We start from the raw sequence: 21,295 nt of genomic DNA on the forward strand, positions 1-21,295 counted from the left end.
GGACCCATGGCATGCTCCTCTTGTGCTATGTGGGAAGTCAGGGACACTGGAATGTGTGCGGGAAGTGTGTCCAGCTGCAGCTCCTGACAGACCGTATGACGGCACTGGAACTGCGGATGGACTCACTCTGGAGCATGCGCGATGCTGAGAATGTTGTGGATAGCACATTTAGTGAGTTGGTCACACCGCAGGTAAGGATTCGGACAGATAGTGAATGGGTGACCAAGATACAAGGCAAGAGCAGGAAGGTAGTGCAGGAGTCCCCTGCGGTCATCTCCCTCCAAAACAGATATACCGTTTTGGATACTGTTGGGGGAGATGACTTACCAGCGGAAGGCACCAGCAGCCAGGTTCATGGCACCATTGGTGGCTCTGCTGCACAGAAGGGTGGGAAAAAGAGTGGGAGAGCTATAGTGATAGGGGACTCTATTGTAAGGGGAATAGATAGGAGTTTTTGCGGCTGCAACCGAGACTCCAAGTTGGTATGTTGCCTCCCTGGTGCAAGGGTCAAGGATGTCTCAGAGCGGCTGCAGAGCATTCTGGAGAGGGAGGGTGAAGAGCCAGTTGTCGTGGTACATGGAGGTACAAACGATATAGGTAAGAAGCGGGAAGAGATCCTACAAGCTGAATTTAGAGAGCTAGGAGTTTAATTTAAAAAGTAGGACCTCAAAGGTAGTAATCTCTGGATTGCTACCAGTGCTACATTCTAATCAGAGTAGAGGGAGCAGGATAGTTAGAATAAATACGTGGCTTGAGCAGTGGTGCAAGAGGGAGGGATTCAAATTCCTGGGACATTGGAACCAGTTCTGGGGGAAGTGGGACCTGTACAAAAGGGAAGGTCTGCACTTGGGCAGGACTGGAACTGATGTCCTGGGGGTAACATTTGCTAATGCAGTTCGGGAATGTTTAAACTAATATGGCAGGGGGATGGGAACCTATGCAGCGAGACAGGGCGAAGTAATATGGAGTCAGAAACAGATGGTAGAAAGGTAAAAAGCAATAATGGAAGGCCGAGTAAACATAGGCAAGAAACAAAAAGGGCCACACTACATCATAATTCTAAAAGGACAAAGGGTGTTAAAAAAAACAAGCCTAAAGGCCTTGTGTCTTAATGCAAGGAGTATCCGTAATAAGGTGGATGAATTAACTGTGCAAATAGATGTTAACAGATATGATGTGATTGGGATTACAGAGACGTGGCTCCAGGATGATCAGGGCTGGGAACTCAACATGCAAGGGTATTCAACATTCAGGAAGGATAGAATAAAAGGAAAAGGAGGTGGAGTAGCATTGCTGATTAAAGAGGAGATTAATGCAATAGTTAGGAAGGACATTAGCTTGGATGATGTGGAATCTATATATTTAGAGCTGCAGAACACCAAAGGGCAAAAAACGCTAGTGGGAGTTGTGTACAGACCTCCAAACAGTAGTAGTGATGTTGGGGAGGGCATCAAACAGGAAATTAGGGGTGCATGCAATAAAGGTGCAGCAGTTATAATGGGTTTCTTTAATATGCATATAGATTGGGCTAACCAAACTGGAAGCAATACGGTGGAGGAGGATTTCCTGGAATGCATAAGGGATGGTTTTCTAGACCAATATGTCGAGGAACCAACTAGGGGGGAGGCCATTTTAGACTGGGTGTTGTGTAATGAGAGGATTAATTAGCAATCTTGTTGTGCGAGGCCCCTTGGGGAAGAGTGACCATAATATGGTGGAATTCTACATTAGGATGGAGAATGAAACAGTTAATTCAGAGACCATGGTCCGGAACTTAAAGAAGGGTAACTTTGAAGGTATGAGGCGTGAATTGGCTAGGATAGATTGGTGAATGATACTTAAGGGGTTGACAATGGATGGGCAATGGCAGACATTTAGAGACCGCATGGATGGATGACAACAATTGTACATCCCTGTCTGGCGTAATTATAAAAAAGGGAAGGTGGCTCAACCGTGGCTATCAAGGGAAATCAGGGATAGTATTAAAGCCAAGGAAGTGGCATACAAATTGGCCAGAAATAGCAGCGAACCCGGGGATTGGGAGAAATTTAGAACTCAGCAGAGGAGGACAAAGGGTTTGATTAGGGCAGGGAAAATAGAGTACGAGAGGAAGATTGCAGGGAACATTAAGACGAACTGCAAAAGCTTCCATAGATATGTAAAGAGAAAAAGGTTAGTAAAGACAAACGTAGGTCCCCTGCAGTCAGAATCAGGGGAAGTCATAACTGGGAACAAAGAAATGGTAGATCAATTGAACAAGTACTTTGGTTCGGTATTCACTTAGGAGAACACAAATAACCTTCCGGATATAAAAAGGGTCAGAGGGTCTAGTAAGAAGGAGGAACTGAGGGAAATCCTTATTAGTCGGGAAATTGTGTTGGGGAAATTGATGGGATTGAAGGCCGATAAATCCCCAGGGCCTGGGTGGACTGCATCCCAGAGTACTTAAGGAGGTGGCCTTGGAAATAGCGGATGCATTGACAGTCATTTTCCAACATTCCATAGACTCTGGATCAGTTCCTATGGAGTGGAGGGTAGCCAATGTAACACCACTTTTTTTAAAAAAGGAGAGGGAGAGAAAACAGGGAATTATAGACCGGTTAGCCTGACATCGGTAGTGGGTAAAATGATGGAATCAATTATTAAGGATGCCATAGCAGCACATTTGGAAAGAGGTGACATGATAGGTCCAAGTCAGCATGGATTTGTGAAAGGGAAATCATGCTTGACAAATCTTCTGGAATTTTTTGAGGATGTTTCCAGTAGAGTGGACAAGGGGGAACCAGTTGATGTGGTGTATTTGGACTTTCAGAAGGCTTTTGACAAGGTCCCACACAAGAGATTAATGTGCAAAGTTAAAGCACATGGGATTGGGGGTAGTGTGCTGACGTGGATTGAGAACTGGTTGGCAGACAGGAAGCAAAGAGTAGGAGTAAAATGAGTACTTTTCAGAATGGCAGGCAGTGGGGTACTGCAAGGTTCTGTGCTGGGGCCCCAGCTGTTTACATTGTACATTAATGATTTAGACGAGGGGATTAAATGTAGTATCCAAATTTGCGGATGACACTAAGTTGGGTGGCAGTGTGAGCTGCGAGGAGGATGCTATGAGGCTGCAGAGTGACTTGGATAGGTTAGGTGAGTGGGCAAATGCATGGCAGATGAAGTATAATGTGGATGAATGTGAGGTTATCCACTTTGGTGGTAAAAACAGAGAGACAGACTATTATCTGAATGGTGACAGATTAGCAAAAGGAGAGGTGCAACAAGACCTGGGTGTCATGGTACATCAGTCATTGAAGGTTGGCATGTAGGTACAGCAGGCGGTTAAGAAAGCAAATGGCATGTTGGCCTTCATAGCGAGGGGATTTGAGTACAGGGGCAGGGACATGTTACTACAGTTGTATAGGGCCTTGGTGAGGCCACACCTGGAGTATTGTGTACAGTTTTGGTCTCCGAACTTGAGGAAGGACATTCTTGCTATTGAGGGAGTGCAGCGAAGGTTCGCCAGACTGATTCCCGGGATGGCGGGACTGACCTATCAAGAAAGACTGGATCAACTGGGCTTGTATTCACTGGAGTTCAAAAGAATGAGAGGGGACCTCATAGAAACGTTTAAAATTCTGACGGGTTTAGACAGGTTAGATGCAGGAAGAATGTTCCCAATGTTGGGGAAGTCCAGAACCAGGGGTCACAGTCTCAGGATAAGGGGTAAGCCATTTAGGACCGAGATGAGAAGAAACTTCTTCACCCAGAGAGTGGTGAACCTGTGGAATTCTCTACCACAGAAAGTTGTTGAGACCAATTCACTAAATATATTCAAAAAGGAGTTAGATGTAGTCCTTACTACTAGGGGGATCAAGGGGCATGGCGAGATAGCAGGATACCAGGCTCGAAGGGCCGAATGGCCTACTCCTGCACCTATTTTCTATGTTTCTATGACAAGAAGTCTCTTTATTGTGGGCAGGGTATAAACTAAACTGGGACTCAAACAGACGTAGGAGGTGGGCATAAATAAAGGAGACTATGAAGGTATGAGGGCAGAGTTGGGTAAAGTGGACTGGAAAATAGATTAAAGTGTAGGACGGTTAAAGAACAGTGGTGTACATTCACAACTCTCAAGAAAAATATATTCCAGTGAGGAGAAAAGAGTACAAGAGAAAAGATAGCCATCCATGGCTAACTAAAGAAATAAAGGACAGTATTTTCAATTAAAAACAAGGGCATACAAAGTGGTCAAAACTACTGGGAGGACAGAGGACTGAGAAGCTTTTAAAACCCAGCAAAGAACGACTAAAAAAATGATTAAGCAAGGGAAGAGACTATGGGCCCAAGTTTCCACAGGATAAAAAACAGGCGCCCCTCCGAGCTGGGTGCCCGTTTTTCGCGCCTAAGACGGCGCCAGAAAAAAAACGCGCTATTCTCGAGCGCTTTGCAGCTCCTTGTCTGTTTGGCGCGGCGCCCAGGGGGGCGGAGTCTACACTCGCGCCGATTTTGTAAGTGGGAGGGGGCGGGTACTATTTAAATTAGTTTTTTTCCTGCCGGCAACGCTGCGCGTGCTCGTTGCAGCATTCGCGCATGCTCAGTGTGAAAAAACATTGGCACTCGGCCATTTTTGTAGTTCTTTGTAGCTGTTTAATTTTTGAACATTTTTTAATAAAATCACATTGCTATCAGCACAGAGGCTACCCTTCTCACTGTCTCCTTCCCCTCCCTCCCCTCCGCGGCAACAAACGGCTCTCTCCTTCCCCTCCCTTCCCTCCCTCCACGGCAACAAGCCGCTGTCTCCTTCCCCTCCCTCCCCTCTCTCCACGGCAACAAGACGCTGTTTCCTTCCCCTCCCTCCACGGCTACAAGCCGCTGTCTCCTTCCCCTCCCTCCCCTCCACAACAATAAACCGCTTTCTCTCCCCCCCCCCCACCCCCCTCCCGCTCAGCGGCACGAACGGCTTTCTCTCCCCCCCCCCCCACCCCCCTCCCGCTCAGCGGCACGAACGGCTGCAGAATTCTCCCTGGCTGAAGCACTTTCACACAGGTAGGAAGATGGTTTATTTAATCTGTTCTTTGCTTATAAATGTTTATTCAGGTTGGATTTATTTGTATAAGTATAAATAAGGATTTATTATAGAATTTAATGACTTCCCTTCCCCCCCCCCCCCCATCTCGTTCTGGACGCCTAATTTGTAACCTGCGCCTGATTTTTTAATGTGTAGAACAGGTTTTTTCAGTTCTACAAAAATCTTCACTTGCTCCATTCTACTTTAGTTTGGAGTACGTTTTCACTGTGGAAACTTTCAAATCAGGCGTCAGTGGCCGGACACGCCCCCTTTTGAAGAAAAAATTCTGTTCCAAAGTAGAACTGTTCTACCTGACTAGAACTGCAGAAAAAAAAATGTGGAGAATTGCGATTTCTAAGATAGTCCGTTCTCCACCAGTTGCTCCTAAAAATCAGGCGCAAATCATGTGGAAACTTGGGCCCAATGAAAGTAAACTAGCACAAAATATAAAAACAGATAGCAAGAGTTTCTATAGGTATATAAAAAGGAAAAGAGTAGCTGAAGTAAATATTGGTCCTTTAGAGGATGAGACGGGGGAACTAGTAATGGGGAACATAGAGATGACAGAAACTCTGAACAAATATTTTGTATCAGTCTTTACGGTAGAGGACACTAACAATATCCCAACAGTAGATAGTCAAGGGGCTATAGGAGGGGAGGAACTTAACACAATCACAATCACTAAGGAGGTGGTACTCATTAAGATAATGGGACTAAAGGCAGATAAATCCCCTGTACCTGATGGCTTGTACCCTAGGGTCTTAAGAGAAGTAGCGGCAGGGATTGTGGATGCATTGGTTGTAATTTATCAAAATTCTCTGGATTCTGGGGAGGTCCCAGCAGATTGGAAAACTGCAAATGTAATGCCCCTATTTTAAAAAGGAGGCAGACAAAAAGCAGGAAACTATAGACCAGTTAGCCTAACATCTGTGGTTGGGGAAAATGTTGGGAGTCCATTATTAAAGAAGCAGTAGCAGGACATGTGGATAAGTAACATTCGGTCAGGCAGAGTCAGCATGGATTTATGAAGAGAAAGTCATGTTTGACAAATTTGCTGGAGTTCTTTGAGGATGTAACAAACAGGGTGGATAAAGGGAAACCAGTGGATGTGGTGTATTTGGACTTCCAGAAGGCATTTCACAAGGTGCCACATAAAAGGTTACTGCACAAGATAAAAGTTCACGGGATTGGGGGTAATATATTAGCATGGATAGAGGACTGGCTAACTAACAGAAAACAGTCGGGATAAATGGTTCATTCTCTGGTTGGCAAGCAGTAACTAGTGGGGTGCTGCTATTTACAGTCTATATTAACGACTTGGAAGAAGGGATTGAGTGTAACGTAGCCAAGTTTGCTGACAATACAAAGATGGGAGGCAAAGCAATGTGTGAGGAGGACACAACAAATCTGCAAAAGGACAGACAGGCTAAGTGAGTGGGCAAAAATTTGGCAGATTGAGTATAATTTTGCAAAGTGTGAGGTCATGCACTTTGGCAGAAAAAAATCAAAGAGCAAGTTATTATTTAAATGGAGAAAGATTGCAAAGTGCTGCAGTACAGTGGGACCTGGGGTACTTGTGCATGTAACACAAAATATTAGTATGCAGGTCCAGCAAGTGATCAGGAAGGCCAATGGTATCTTGACCTTTATTGCAAAGGGGATGGAGTATAAAAGCAGGGTAGTCGTGCTGCAGCTATACAAGATATTGGTGAGGCCACACCTGAAATACTGTGTGCAGTTTTGATTTCCATATTTACGAAAGGATATACTTGCTTTGGAGGCAGTTCAGAGAAGGTTCACTAGGTTGATTCCAGGGATGAGTGGGTTGACTTATGAGGAAAGGTTGAATAGGTTGGACCTCTACTCATTGGAATTCAGAAGAATGAGAGGTGATCTTATCGAAACGTATAAGATTATGAGGGGGCTTGACAAGGTGGATGCAGAGAGGATGTTTCAACTGATGGGGGAGACTAGGACTAGAGGGCATGATCTTAGAATAAGGGGCCGCCCATTTAAAACAGAGATGAGGAGGAATTTCTTCTCTCAGAGGGTTGTAAATCTGTGGAATTTTCTGCTTCGGAGAGCTGTGGAAGCTGGGACATTGAATAAATTTAAGACAGAAGTAGACAGTTTCTTGAGCGATAAGGGGATAAGGGGTTATGGGGAGCGGGCGGGGAAGTGGAGCTGAGTCCATGATCAGATCAACCATGATCTTATTGAATGGCGGAGCAGACTCAAGGGGCTGTATGGCCTACTCCTGTTCCTATTTCTTATGTTCTTATATAGTTGTAACACAATGATGCATTCAAGGACTTTCCAGAGCAAAAGTTGAATTGAATTAGGGCAGCGATTCGTGAGGATGGAGGGGTTCAAGTTGGGTTTTTTGAAAAAATGATAATGGAGGTGTTTTGCAGAAGGTGGGAACAATGTCAGGGGATAGAGATCGGTTGATATCAGCAAGAAAGGAAGCGAAGTTGGGTGGTTAGATGTTGGGTGAAAAGGTCAAAAGATCCAGTTGTGGGTTGCAAAATGAATTTGGTAAAGTCAGAAGATAGAAAAAAATAAGAAAAAGTTTAGATAGCCAGACATTTTGCAAGGTGAACGAGGCAAGGGATCAGAATCGAAGAGGTACGATGAGGGCAGATGTGCTCTTCTTCGTAGCCTTTATTTTGGACATGAAAAAATGGAGGGAGTGGGGAGGACAGAGGAAATAGTTGCTCATGGGATATTGGAAATTAGAGTTGCTTCTATTTGCCTATGGTAATTTTGGAATAGTAGGCAGAATTTAGCCAATGAGAAGGAATGACAGTGAATCTTGTTCAAGTGAAATGGGGCTGAAATACCATATTGGTCACATGCTGGGTACAATTAAACTTATAGGGGAGAAATTGGCCTCCTTTACACCTCCCATTAGCTCCTCAGGGGGACGATAACGGGGCATTACCGGCTCTGCAACCGGGCATGGTGAGAGTACCGCCACCCACGAACTTGCCTTGCAGGTTAGTGGCGGTGGTAAACCCTAACGCCACAATCTCTTGTGCCCCGGATATCATGACGTCATCTGGTGTGCAGTGCCCCGGTACCGCCCCAGATGCAAACTTCGGTTCTGTCAACTGCAGCATCACCGGACGTCAACAACGGCAGCTGCAGGAGGAGTTGTATGGTAGGCCAGCCACTTCGGAAGTGGTATTTCAAGGGATTGCCGGCGAGGTAGGGGAAAAAATGTTATTCAGCCCTCAAGTCACTTTTATAACATTTTCTGTTAAGAGTGTTTAGAGCTAATCATCGCAGATCCCAGGTGCTGTCGGTGAGCAGGGGATTTGAATTCTTGCAGAGCCTGCAGCAATGGCCCTTTCCCTTTCAGGGAGGGAAAGAGCCTCATTTCCCTGCAGCGCTGCACTGGACATTGGGCAGCGCTCTGCCGCTACCACCCCTCTTGCCTGGTTTAGTTTTCCAAAGGAAGTGGTAGCACTTCCTTTGGAAAGCAAACCAAGGAGTCTACCACGTGCACGAGTCAAAGGATGTCACAAAACCCCAGGGCGCAATTAAAGTGAAGGTCGGCGCGGGTCAACCTAGGTGGGATCCCGCCGCCCCGTGCGACAGGCGCATCACCGGCCCGTCTCACCCGTTCCGGTGGGGAGGTGGAGCACGAGCGTACGTGATGGTACCCGAAAGAGGGGTATGGAGAGAAAGCAGGAAAGGGGTACAGAGGGAATGATCAGCCATGATCTTATTGAATGGCGGTGCAGGCTCGAAAGGCCTACTCCTGCACCTATTTCCTATGTTTCATTTAGTTAAACTGGAAGTTTGTATCTGTTAGAATTGGGTAGCGCCCAGCGATACTTTTGCACTCCCGCAAAAGTTATCGCCTCAAACGTGGCGCTATGCAATTTCTAGCCCTTAATCTGTGAATTTGAAACCATGAAGTTGGCTGTTGTACTGGGAGAGCGGGCACATAAGTGGATGCTGCATGAGAAATAGCGAGGATAAGACCTTGAAGGTAGAGGCACGGCAATTACGGAAATGATCTGTGAAGGTGACAATATCATGGCAGATGAAAGGCCAAAGAAAAGGGAGGGTAAATTTGAGAGTTAGAGGATAGTTCTTCACAAGAGTACAAATAAAGTTGGTATACAAGGAAGGAAATGAGAAAGTGGTTTGAAAGCATTCTAATCTGCGATAGAAATCTCAAAGCACTTTGTGAGAAGGTCCAAGGGGTGACCTTGCATGTAGGTGAGGGAGTCAACGTGGAAGGTGTGCTTGAATGAAGCATGAAGGGAAAGGAAAGCAGTGGAAGCGGGAGAGTGGAAGTTAAGGTGAAGAGTGAAATAACCGAAGATAAGGAGTCATAAGGAGCAGAGACCAAGGAAAAAGGAAAGAGAATTAAATGAGGAAACGATTGAGAGGGTTTAGTTGGATGGTAGATGAGGAGGATTCTCAAGGAGAGATGGGCAGGATAGTAAAAGGCAAGGTGTTCAAAAGTGGAGAAAGAGCCAGAGATATAGGAATAGAACCTATTCCTGAAAATATAGATCTCTGAATAATGTAACATTTATAAACACTTCTTTCACAAAATAAATCTGGTTTGTTTCTCTTTTTCCACTTTCTTCTAATTCCCTTTTTCTTACTCACAAGAATGCATTGAGCTCCAAAGAGCAGACACCCTTTTATCATGTAGGACCCTTACAGCTCAGAGATGAATCGTTCATGGCATCAGAGCAAGGTGCATGATGAGTTGTCCTGTATATGAAAGAATCCCATTCCTACATTGCTACCTAATCTCTCTCAATGCATCAACAATCTGTAGAATAAAAGCTCTGATGTGCTTACAAAATCTTGTCGTATGTCATTGAAATCCTTGCCGTACTTTTCCAATGCCTCTTCAAAAAGGCTAGCTTCAGATGCTGACCATTCTTCCATTTCATCTCTGCAGAGAACAGGACCACCCTGTGGTACCAAGATGCTGATTGCATTTGTCAAGTCATAGTTGTGCTTGTGCAACGTGTCCATGGCATGGAACTAATGGAAGAAAATAAAATTAAAAGGTAAATACCATAAATGGTACAAAAGAAGGAAGTTTAGACTTCTGTTATGATGCACTGTGTAAAAATAAAATAGGATTATGTAATTATGCTATCTGATCTCTCATGGCATTGCTCACAGTTTGTCTGGCATGAAGTGAGGTTTTGATAAACATGATCTCATTCCAAGCTAGAGAACAGTGCACCTTAGAGGCTAAGGAATGGAGTACAGGATAGCTGGGATGCGAGCACAGGGTGAGATGGTCAGAGGCAGGGCACAACAGGGAATGGGGGAGTGAAGCATAACAAACATAAAAAAATAGGTGCAGGAGTAGGCCATTTGGCACTTCGAGCCTGCACCACTATTCAATAAGATCATGGCTGATCATTCCCTCAGTACCCCTTTCCTGCTTTCTCTCCATATCCCTTGATCCCTTTAGCCGTAAGAGTCATATCTAACTCCCTCTTGAATATATCCAATGAACTGGCATCAACAACTCTGAGTGAAGAAGTTTCTCCTCATCTTAGTCCTAAAGGGCCTACCTCTTATCCTAAGACTATGTCCCCTGGTTCTGGACTTCCCCAACATCGGGAACATTCTTCCCGCATTTTACCTGTCCAGTCCTGTCAGAATCCTATGTTTCTATGAGATCCCCTCTCATCCTTCTAAACTCCAGTGGATAAAGGCCTAGTTGATCCAGTCTCTCCTCATATGTCAGTCCAGCCATCCCTGCGAGAAGCAAGCAGTTGGAAAGCATTGGGTAGTGGAGTACAGCAGAGGAGTTGTTGAGGTGAGAGGGACTTCAATAGCACCGGGACAATAACAAATTATGGTGGAAGCTGCTCTGCAAATTTTATTTTCTTGGATCAGATTTGCAATCAGAAGGTTTTATTTGTTTTTCAATCATAAAACTGGTCTTTACATCACCAAATTTTTTAAAAAACTGGCAGCAAGACTTGTCATTCACTGAGTAAGCATGATTTCCTGTTTATAAGCCTACTTGTCCATGATTATATTATACTGAGAAGAGGAAGCTTTAATCTGCATTCGAGGACCGTAGTCTACCAGATTGCTAAGCACATTAATACTGGTGCATTTTGGGTGCCATAGTCAACCAGTGTGACCTTTGCACACATTAGAAGTCTGCTCTGTGGTTGAGCTTCTTTGCTTGGTGTTCAGTGAATTGAGCAGTCTTCTGAGATATTCAGAGGCATATGAAATACATGAAAGGCATCAAGGTAGACAAGTTTAATTATGTTGTTTACAAATTATGAAATTATGACCTCTCTGGTTGTGGCCTTCTACACTGTTCCAAAGAATCTCAATGTAAGCTCGAGGAACAGGACCTCATCTTTTCATTAGGCATTTTGCAGCCCTCTGGCCTTAACAGTCTTTAACAACTTAAAACCAAAATTACAGTTCCCATTTCCTCTTTGGGACAGTAGGTGCTGGCAATGTGAGATGCAGGTTGATACTTGAGGTGGGAACTCCGAATCAGAACTCTACTAGCAGGAAGGTCAGCATCCAAGGTGTCAACCTGCTTTATTTCTTCCACCAGACTCCTGGGACACTGGAGTCTGTTCTCCCTGTCAGTTTTTCATGCTTCCCTTTCTACCTATTCTTTTTCAGCTATTCACACACACTCTGTCTAGGTCTTGCATATGTGCTTTATTTTTTTGAGTTCTCTCATTGGGCCCAAGTTTCCACATGATTTGCGCCTGATTTTTAGGAGCAACTGGTGGAGAACGGACTATCTTAGAATTTGCAATTCTCCACATTTTTTTTTCTGCAGTTCTAGTCAGGTAGAACAGTTCTACTTTGGAACAGAATTTTTTCTTCAAAAGGGGGCGTGTCCGGCCACTGACGCCTGATTTGAAAGTTTCCACAGTGAAAATGTACTCCAAACTAAAGTAGAATGGAGCACGTGAAGATTTCTGTAGAACTGAAAAAACCTGTTCTACACATTTAAAAAATCAGGCGCAGGTTACAAATCAGGCGTCCAGAACGAGGGGGGGGGGAAAGGGAACTCATTAAATTCTACAATAAATCCTTATTTATACTTATACAAATAAATCAAACCTGAATAAACATTTATAAGCAAAGAAAAGATTAAATAAACCATCTTCCTACCTGTGTGAAAGTGCTTCAGCCAGGGAGAACGCTGCAGCAAGCCTCACAAAACGGGGGAGCCGACCGAACGCGGGCCGGGGGCGGGGGAGGAGGAGGGAGCCGACCGAACGTGGGCTGGGGGGGCAGGGGGGGCAGGGGGGGGAGGGGAGAGAGAGGAGGGAGCCGACTGAACGCGGGCCGGGGGGGGGAAGAGGAGGAGGAGGAGGGAGCCGACCGAACACGGGCCGGGGAGGGAGGGAGCCACCGAACGCGGGGGGGGGAGGGGGGGGGGGGAGGGAAGGGAAGGGAAGGGAGCCGACGAACGCGTGGGGGGCAGGAGAGAGCCGATGAATGCGGGAGGGAGAGAGCCGACCGAACGCGGGTGGGCGCCTACCGAACGCGGGGGGGGGAAAGAGCCGACCGAACGCGGGGGTGGGGGGGAGGGAAGGGAGCCGACCGAACGCGGGCGGGGGGAGGGAGCCGACCGAATGCGGGAGGGAGGGAGCCTACCGAACGCGGTGAGGGGGGGGGAAGGGAATGGAGCCGTTCCAGACGGCTGGCGGGAAAGAGAGAAGGCTGCAGGAAGCCTCAGAAATTGAGGAGCCATTTCCCGACGGCAAAAGGGGGAGGTCGTCGGGAAACGGCTGCCTCAACTTTCTGAGGCTTCCTGCACCCTTCTCACTGCTACAAGAAGCCTCTGTGCTGATGGCAATGTACTTTTATGAAAAAATGTTCAAAAACTAAACAGCTACAAAGAACTATAAAAATGGCCGAGTGCCAATGTTTTTTTCACACTGAGCATGTGTGAACGCTCCAACGCGCACGTGCAGCGTTGCCGGCAGGAAAAAAACTAATTTAAATAGTACCCGCCCCCTCAAACTTACAAAATCGGCAGGAGTGTAGGCTCCGCCCCCCTGGGCGCCACGCCAAGCAGACAAGGAGCTGCAAAGCGCTCCAGAATCGCTCGTTTTTTTTCCGGCGCCGTTTTAGGCGCGAAAAACGGGCGCCCAGCTCGGAGGGGCGCCCATTTTTTATCATGTGGAAACTTGGGCCCATTATGTCTCCTTTTGTCTTCTGCTAATATCACTTCTACCATTTAACCATCTCTGGTTCTTCACACAAGCACTTCACAGGTCATTCTACTGCTTTTCCAGTGCGTGTTTTTTCCCCTTTCCCTTGTTTTGATCCTTTTCAAATGCTATTCATCTGTAACATATTCCAGTTTCGAGGATGGGTCTTCGACCTGAAACATCGACTGACTGATTTCTGTTTCTCCACAGATGCTGCTTGACCTGCTGAGTGTTCCCAGCCTTTTTCTGTTTTTGATTTTTGAAAGCTCGACTGCTATATCAGAGTAATAAGCAAGAGAATATCTGCCCAAGTTTAAAGAGACATTGCCTCACAGAAAATCATTTGGTTTGCAAAATGAAGGACACAGACTAGAAGCAGTTTTGCAGATGCTCTTTTAGTCCAATGTTACCTGAAAATAGTTAATTCAACAGAAACTGTACTCTGAAAGCCACATACTTACAATGAACTCTACAATGAAATACAAACACCTAAGTAGATCTTTGAAAATTATATAAAAGGTTTCTTCCCGAAGATAGCATTTTGAAAGAAAAGGCAATTTGAAATGAATTTTATGCTTCTTAAGTTGCACTGAGGGTCCGTCCTATGTTTTGAAGACAGCACAATCTCTTAACAAAAGGTACAAAAGAAAACAGAAATTGGTTTCTATTTGAAGAAATCTATTTGTTTTTTTCTCTCTTCGAAATCAATGACAGAAAATCATGGGAGAAGTAAGCGTCACATCCTTACAAAGTGCCACGGCAACAATGAATTCATTACTACGAACAAAGAAATACATCTTTAGAAACATAGAAACATAGAAAATAGGTGCAGGAGTAGGCCATTCGGCCCTTCTAGCCTGCACCGCCATTCAATGAGTTCATGGCTGAACATGCAACTTCAGCACCCCATTCCTGCTTTCTCACCATACCCCTTGATTCCCCTAGTAGTAAGGACTTCATCTAACTCCTTTTTGAATATATTTAGTGAATTGGCCTCAACAACTTTCTGTGGTAGAGAATTCCACAGGTTCACCACTCTCTGGGTGAAGAGGTTTCTCCTCATCTCGGTCCTAAATGGCTTCCCCCTTATCCTTAGACTGTGTCCCCTGGTTCTGGACTTCCCCAACATTGGGAACATTCTTCCTGCATCTAACCTGTCTAACCCCGTCAGAATTTTAAACGTTTCTATGAGGTCCCCTCTCATTCTTCTGAACTCCAGTGAATACAAGCCCAGTTGATCCAGTCTTTCTTGATAGGTCAGTCCCGCCATCCCGGGAATCAGTCTGGTGAACCTTCGCTGCACTCCCTCAATAGCAAGAATGCCCTTCCTCAGGTTAGGAGACCAAAACTGTACACAATACTCCAGGTGTGGCCTCAGCAAGGCCTTGTACAACTGTAGCAACACCTCCCTGCCCCTGTACTCAAATCCCCTTGCTATGAAGGCCAACATGCCATTTGCTTTCTTAACCGCCTGCTGTACCTACATGCCAACCTTCAATGACTGATGTACCATGACACCCAGGTCTCTTTGCACCTCCCCTTTTCCTAATCTGTCACCATTCAGATAATAGTCTGTCTCTCTGTTTTTACCATCAAAGTGGATAACCTCACATTTATCCACATTATACTTCATCTGCCATGCATTTGCCCACTCACCTAACCTATCCAAGTCGCTCTGCAGCCTCATAGCATCCTCCTCGCAGCTCACACTGCCACCCAACTTAGTGTCATCCGCAAAGTTGGAGATACTACATTTAATCCCCTCGTCTAAATCATTAATGTACAGTGTAAACAGCTGGGGCCCCAGCACAGAACCTTGCGGTACCCCACGAGTCACTGCCTGCCATTCTGAAAAGTCCCCATTTACTCCTACTCTTTGCTTCCTGTCTGACAACCAGTTCTCAATCCATGTCAGCACACTACCCCCAATCCCATGTGCTTTAACTTTGCACATTAATCTCTTGTGTGGGACCTTGTCGAAAGCCTTCTGAAAGTCAAAATATACCACATCAACTGATTCTCCCTTGTCCACTCTACTGGAAACATCCTCAAAAAATTCCAGAAGATTTGTCAAGCATGATTTCCCTTTCACAAATCCATGCTGACTTGGACCTATCATATCACCTCTTTCCAAATGCACTGCTATGACATCCTTAATAATTGATTCCATCATTTTACCCACTACCGATGTCAGGCTGACCGGTCTATAATTCCCTGTTTTCTCTCTCCCTCCTTTTTTTAAAAAGTGGGGTTACATTGGCTACCCTCCACTCCATAGGAACTGATCCAGAGTCAATGGAATGTTGGAAAATGACTGTCAATGCATCCACTATTTCCAAGGCCACTTCCTTAAGTACTCTGGGATGCAGTCCATCAGGCCCTGGGGATTTATCGGCCTTCAATCCCATCAATTTCCCCAACACAATTTCCCGACTAATAAGGATTTCCCTCAGTTCCTCCTCCTTACTAGACCCTCCGACCCCTTTTATATCCAGAAGGTTGTTTGTGTCCTCCTCAGTGAATATCGAACCAAACTAATTGTTTAATTGGTCCGCCATTTCTTTGTTCCCCGTTATGACTTCCCCTGATTCTGACTGCAGGGGACCTACGTTTGTCTTTACTAACCTTTTTCTCTTTACATAGCTATAGAAACTTTTGCAATCCGTTTTAATGTTCCCTGCAAGCTTCTTCTCGTACTCCATTTTCCCTGCCCTAATCAAACCCTTTGTCCTCCTCTGCTGAGTTCTAAATTTCTCCCAGTCCCCGGGTTCGCTGCTATTTCTGGCCATTTGTATGCCACTTCCTTGGCTTTAATACTATCCCTGATTTCCCTTGATAGCCACGGTTGAGCCACCTTCCCTTTTTTATTTTTACGCCAGACAAGAATGTTGTAGTTCATCCATGCGGTCTCTAAATGTCTGCGATTGCCCATCCACAGTCAACCCCTTAAGTATCATTCGCCAATCTATCCTAGCCAATTCACGCCTCATACCTTCAAAGTTACCCTTCTTTAAGTTCTGGACCATGGTCTCTGAATTAACTGTTTCATTTTCCATCCTAATGCAGAATTCCACCATATTATGGTCACTCTTCCCCAAGGGGCTTCGCACAACGAGATTGCTAATTAATCCTCTCTCATTACACAACACCCAGTCTAAGATGGCCTCCCCCCTAGTTGGTTCCTCGACATATTGGTCTAAAAAACCATCCCTTATGCACTCCAGGAAATCCTCCTCCACCGTATTGCTTCCAGTTTGGTTAGCCCAATCTATGTGCATATTAAAGTCACCCATTATAACTGCTGCACCTTTATTGCACGCACCCCTAATTTCATGTTTGATGCCCTCCCCAACATCACTACTACTGTTTGGAGGTCTGTACACAACTCCCGCTAACGTTTTTTGCCCTTTGGTATTCTGCAGCTCTACCCATATAGATTCCACATCATCCAAGCTAATGTCCTTCCGAACTATTGCCTTAATTTTCTCCTTAACCAGCAATGCTACCCCACCTCCTTTTCCTTTTATTCTATCCTTCCTGAATGTTGAATACCCCTGGATGTTGAGTTCCCAGCCCTGATCATCCTGGAGCCACGTCTCCGTAATCCCAATCACATCATATATGTTAACATCTATTTGCACAGTTAATTCATCCACCTTATTGCGGATACTCCTTGCATTAAGACACAAAGCCTTCAGGCTTGTTTTTTTAACACCCTTTGTCCTTTTAGAATTTTGCTGTACAGTGGCCCTTTTTGTTCCTTGCCTTGGGTTTCTCTGCCCTCCACTTTTCCTCATCTCCTTTCTGTCTTTTGCTTTTGCCTCCTTTTTGTTTCCCTCTGTCTCCCTGCATTGGTTCCCATCCCCCTGCCATATTAGTTTAAATCCTCCCCAACAGCACTAGCAAACACTCCCCCTAGGACATTGGTTCCGGTCCTGCCCAGGTGCAGACCGTCCGGTTTGTGCTGGTCCCACCTCCCCCAGAACCGGTTCCAATGCCCCAGGAATTTGAATCCCTCCCTGCTGCACCACTGCTCAAGCCACGTATTCATCTGCGCTATCCTGCGATTCCTACTCTGACTAGCACGTGGCACTGGTAGCAATCCTGAGATTACTACTTTTGAGGTCCTACTTTTTAATTTAGCTCCTAGCTCCTTAAATTCGTTTCGTAGGACCTCATCCCTTTTTTTATCTATGTCGTTGGTACCAATGTGCACCACGACAACTGGCTGATCTCCCTCCCTTTTTAGAATGTCCTGCACCCGCTCCGAGACATCCTTGACCCTTGCACCAGGGAGGCAACATACCATCCTGGAGTCTCGGTTGCGGCCGCAGAAACGCCTATCTATTCCCCTCACCATTGAATCCCCAATCACTATCGCTCTCCCACTCTTTTTCCTGCCCTCCTGTGCAGCAGAGCCAGCCACGGTGCCATGAACTTGGCTGCTGCTGCCCTCCCCTGATGAGTCATCCCCCTCAACAGTACCCAAAGCAGTGTATCTGTTTTGCAGGGGGATGACCACAGGGGACTCCTGCACTACCTTCCTTGCACTGCTCTTCCTGTTGGTCTTCCATTCCCTATCTGGCTGTGGACCCTTTCCCTGCGGTACGACCAACTCGCTACACGTGCTACTCACGTCATTCTCAGCATCGTGGATGCTCCAGAGTGAATCCACCCTCAGCTCCAACTCCGCAACGCGGACCGTCAGGAACTGGAGGTGGATACACTTCCTGCACACATTGTCGACAGGGACACTGGAGTCATCCCTGAGTTCTCACATGGTACAGGAGGAGCATAACACCCGACCAAGCCGTCCTGCCATGACTTAACCCTTAGATACACTTAAATTGGCAACAACAGTGTTAAAAGTTACTCACTGATATAGAAGAGAAAAAAGAAAATCTACTCACCAATCACCAGCCAATCACTTACCCTCTTGGCTGTGATGTCACCTTTTGATTTCTTTCTACTTCTTTTTTGCCTTCTCCCTGTCGCTGCACAAGTACGCCTTTTATAGGCCTCTCCACGCACCTCCTCGACGCTGCTCCCGACTGCCGCCGACGCTGGGCCCCGGACTCCCTGCTGTGCCTTTTATAGGCCTCTCCACGCACCTCCTCGACGCTGCTCCCGACTGCCGCCGCGCTGGGCCCCGGACTCCCTGCTGTGCCTTTTATAGGCCTCTCCATGCACCTCCTCGACGCTGCTCCCGATTGCCGCCGACGCTGGGCCCCGGACTCCTTGCTGTGCCTTTTATAGGCCGCTCCACGCACCTCCTCGATGCTGCTCCCGACTGCCGCCGACGCTGGGCCCCGGACTCCCTGCTGTGCCTTTTATAGGCCTCTCCACGCACCTCCTCGACGCTGCTCCCGACTGCCGCCGAGTTTAGTTTGGTTCAATGCGACAGTAACGGATGTATTTCAGTTGAATAAAACATTACCTTTAGAAGTTACTTTAATTAATGCACAGGAGTTTGCACAAGATTTTAAAATTCTGTTCACCAGTACAACAACACTTTCCAGCAGAGTTTGATATATTCAACACAAAAGGCCCGATTTTTTTTAAAATCTTGCATTTATATAGCAACTTTCACAACCTCAGGACTTCCCAAAGCACTTTACAGCCAATTAAGTACTTTTGAGGTTAAGTCACTGTTGTAATGTAGGAAATGTGACAGCCAATATGCACACAGCAAGGTCCAACAAAGAGCAATGTGATAATGACCAGATAATCTGTTTTAGTGATGTTGGTTGAGGAATAAATATTGGCCAGGACTCTGCAAGGAAGGGAACTCCCCTGCTCTTTTTCGAATAGTGCCATGGGATCATTTACTTCCACCTGAACAGGCAGAAGGGACCTCGGTTTAATGTCTCTTCTGAAAGAAGGCACCTCCGGACAACACAGCACTCCCTCAGTACTGCTCTAGAGTATTGGCCTAGATTTTGTGTTCAAGTCTTTGGAGTGGGATTTGAACCCACAGTCTTCTGACTCGGAGGCGCGTGCGCTCCCAACTGAGCCACGGCTAATACCTCCCCTTTGTGCCTGACGAGAACGAGGCAAGCGAGGGGTTAAAGTAGAGGCAGCCTAGTACTCACCGTATCCATAACACGCTCATGCCTTGCGCCATTTTAACAGATGCATTTGACGCAACGTCAAGAGGCCCTTGTCACAGGCAGGCGAGGGCCTCACTGAAATTCAAATATTGGGATCCAATTATGTAATTAAAACCCCAAAATTTTAATGGCATCTCACACATCGGCCGCCAAGTGCCAGCCTCGCCAGCAACACCGGGTGCTGAGGAGCAGCAGTCCCAGAAAAGAGCCGAGAAGGTACGTTTTTTTTTCTATGGTTTCCCCATCAGTCAGGAGGAGCAGGAGTGCTCCATCGGGCCCCAACAAGAAAACCATGGGACTTTCCTGCCCTGGGCTCTTCTCCCTTCCCCTACCGTGTCTGGCCTCCACTCTCTCCAATCCATTTGTCTGACTGCCAGGGACCAGGTAATGAGGTTCAGAAGCTAAGATGACATGGACATCATGCTGGCGAGTAGGGGTGAGCCCACCACTCATATCTCTCACCCCAGGTTAAAATTGGGGCTTAAGTTCCTAAATCTATCAAGGCTTGGTTTTACTAGCTCTGAAAACAGGAACTACCCTAAAAAGTTGCTGTAATTATAGAATGCATATTTCATCAGATAATTTCTTCTGGCACCAGGTTATGTGGTATTTCAAATACAGAAAGTGTTAATTACTAAACCCTACTTCTTTAACGTCTGCAATATATGGCATTCAGAGGAATCATGTTCAAAATTCTTCTTGAGCATGCTTTTAAAATCTGCAGCAAATGTTATATGCACTTCTCGTCTACGCTGTTACTTTGAAAACCTTTCAGAGAGCCTCCTAAAAGCACAATACTGAAAAAAATTGTGCAAAATTAATTTGCAAAAAAAAGGCTAAACGGCAACCTATAAAGAGCATCAAATACACAAAAAGCAGAATAGAAATAGATCACAGGAGTGACAAGAAACATCTACAGAGAGTTGAGTCATTTTGAGCAATTACTCTTAAATTGGTTGTTTTATTTATTTAAAAAAGGATTTGCTGCATTATCAGCAAATAGTATTGAATCTTAAAGTCAAAAACGAGGAGGTTCTAAGTGTTTGTCAGGCTATGTCCCAAGGTGTCTGGAAAGGGGCCCCTATGAATGATAGATAGTATGTTGTTTATAGTTGGAACATGTCTTAATTTTTGGAACTGCAAATTCCTTAGCAAAGTCAAGACTGGCTAGACATGAGAGGGTTCTGATTAACTAATCATTTAAATAAAAGTAGATATATAGGATTTACAGTCTGTAAGGGGTATAGACTTGTAGCAGGCAAAGAGCAGACAGATAGGTGGTCAAGAATGGAGATACTGTAGGTAGTGAATTGATCTGACACGTAAAACGGTCCAGATTAAGAGGGCTCATCAGTATTAGGAGGATCTGAGGAATTGGTGAAGTTCCTCTACCTTACGGTATGGATTATAATTGCCTATTCTATGTAACACTTGCTTATGTATGTAAAGCACACTTATAACACAATTGAGCCCGATGGTTAATGAACCATCCTTAACCTTAGTAACACATAACAAAGACAGTAGGTTAGCAGTTCAGATACATTTTGACTAGAGTCTCTGGGGAAGAGATAAGAAAGCCAGTGTTTAGGAAGAGAGTTATTTCAGACGTCATGGGGACTAAGGCAGGGAAGGAGAGAGGAAGAGAGGGAAGGAGGGAGGGAAGGAGGGAGGAAGGGAGGGAAGGAGGGAGGGAGGGAAGGAGGGAGGGAGGGAAGGATGGAAGGAGAGAGAGGGGAGGAGAGAGGAGGGAGGGAGGGGAGGAGAGAGGAGGGAGGGAGGGGAGGAGAGAGGAGGGAGGGAGGGGAGGAGAGAGGAGGGAGGGAGGGGAGGGGAGAGGAGGGAGGGAGGGGAGGAGAGAGGAGGGAGGGAGGGGAGGGAGAGGAGGGAGGGAGGGGAGGGGAGGGAGGGGAGGGGAGGGGAGGGAGGAGAGA

The 21,295-nt window shown here is 46.0% G+C and overlaps 1 protein-coding gene across 1 annotated transcript in view; it reads right to left on the reverse strand.

Annotated features, from left to right (window-relative positions):
• LOC139273064 (metastasis-associated protein MTA3-like) overlaps positions 1 to 21,295 on the reverse strand; it is a 355,482-nt gene that overhangs the window by 97,165 nt on the left and 237,022 nt on the right. The window contains exon 9 of the mRNA XM_070889376.1: positions 9,884 to 10,072. Coding sequence (XP_070745477.1) covers positions 9,884 to 10,072 — 189 coding nt within the window. The remainder of the gene's footprint in view (positions 1 to 9,883; positions 10,073 to 21,295) is intronic.

This window comes from Pristiophorus japonicus, chromosome 9 (assembly GCF_044704955.1).
Source record: "Pristiophorus japonicus isolate sPriJap1 chromosome 9, sPriJap1.hap1, whole genome shotgun sequence".
Taxonomy (NCBI): domain Eukaryota; kingdom Metazoa; phylum Chordata; class Chondrichthyes; family Pristiophoridae; genus Pristiophorus; species Pristiophorus japonicus.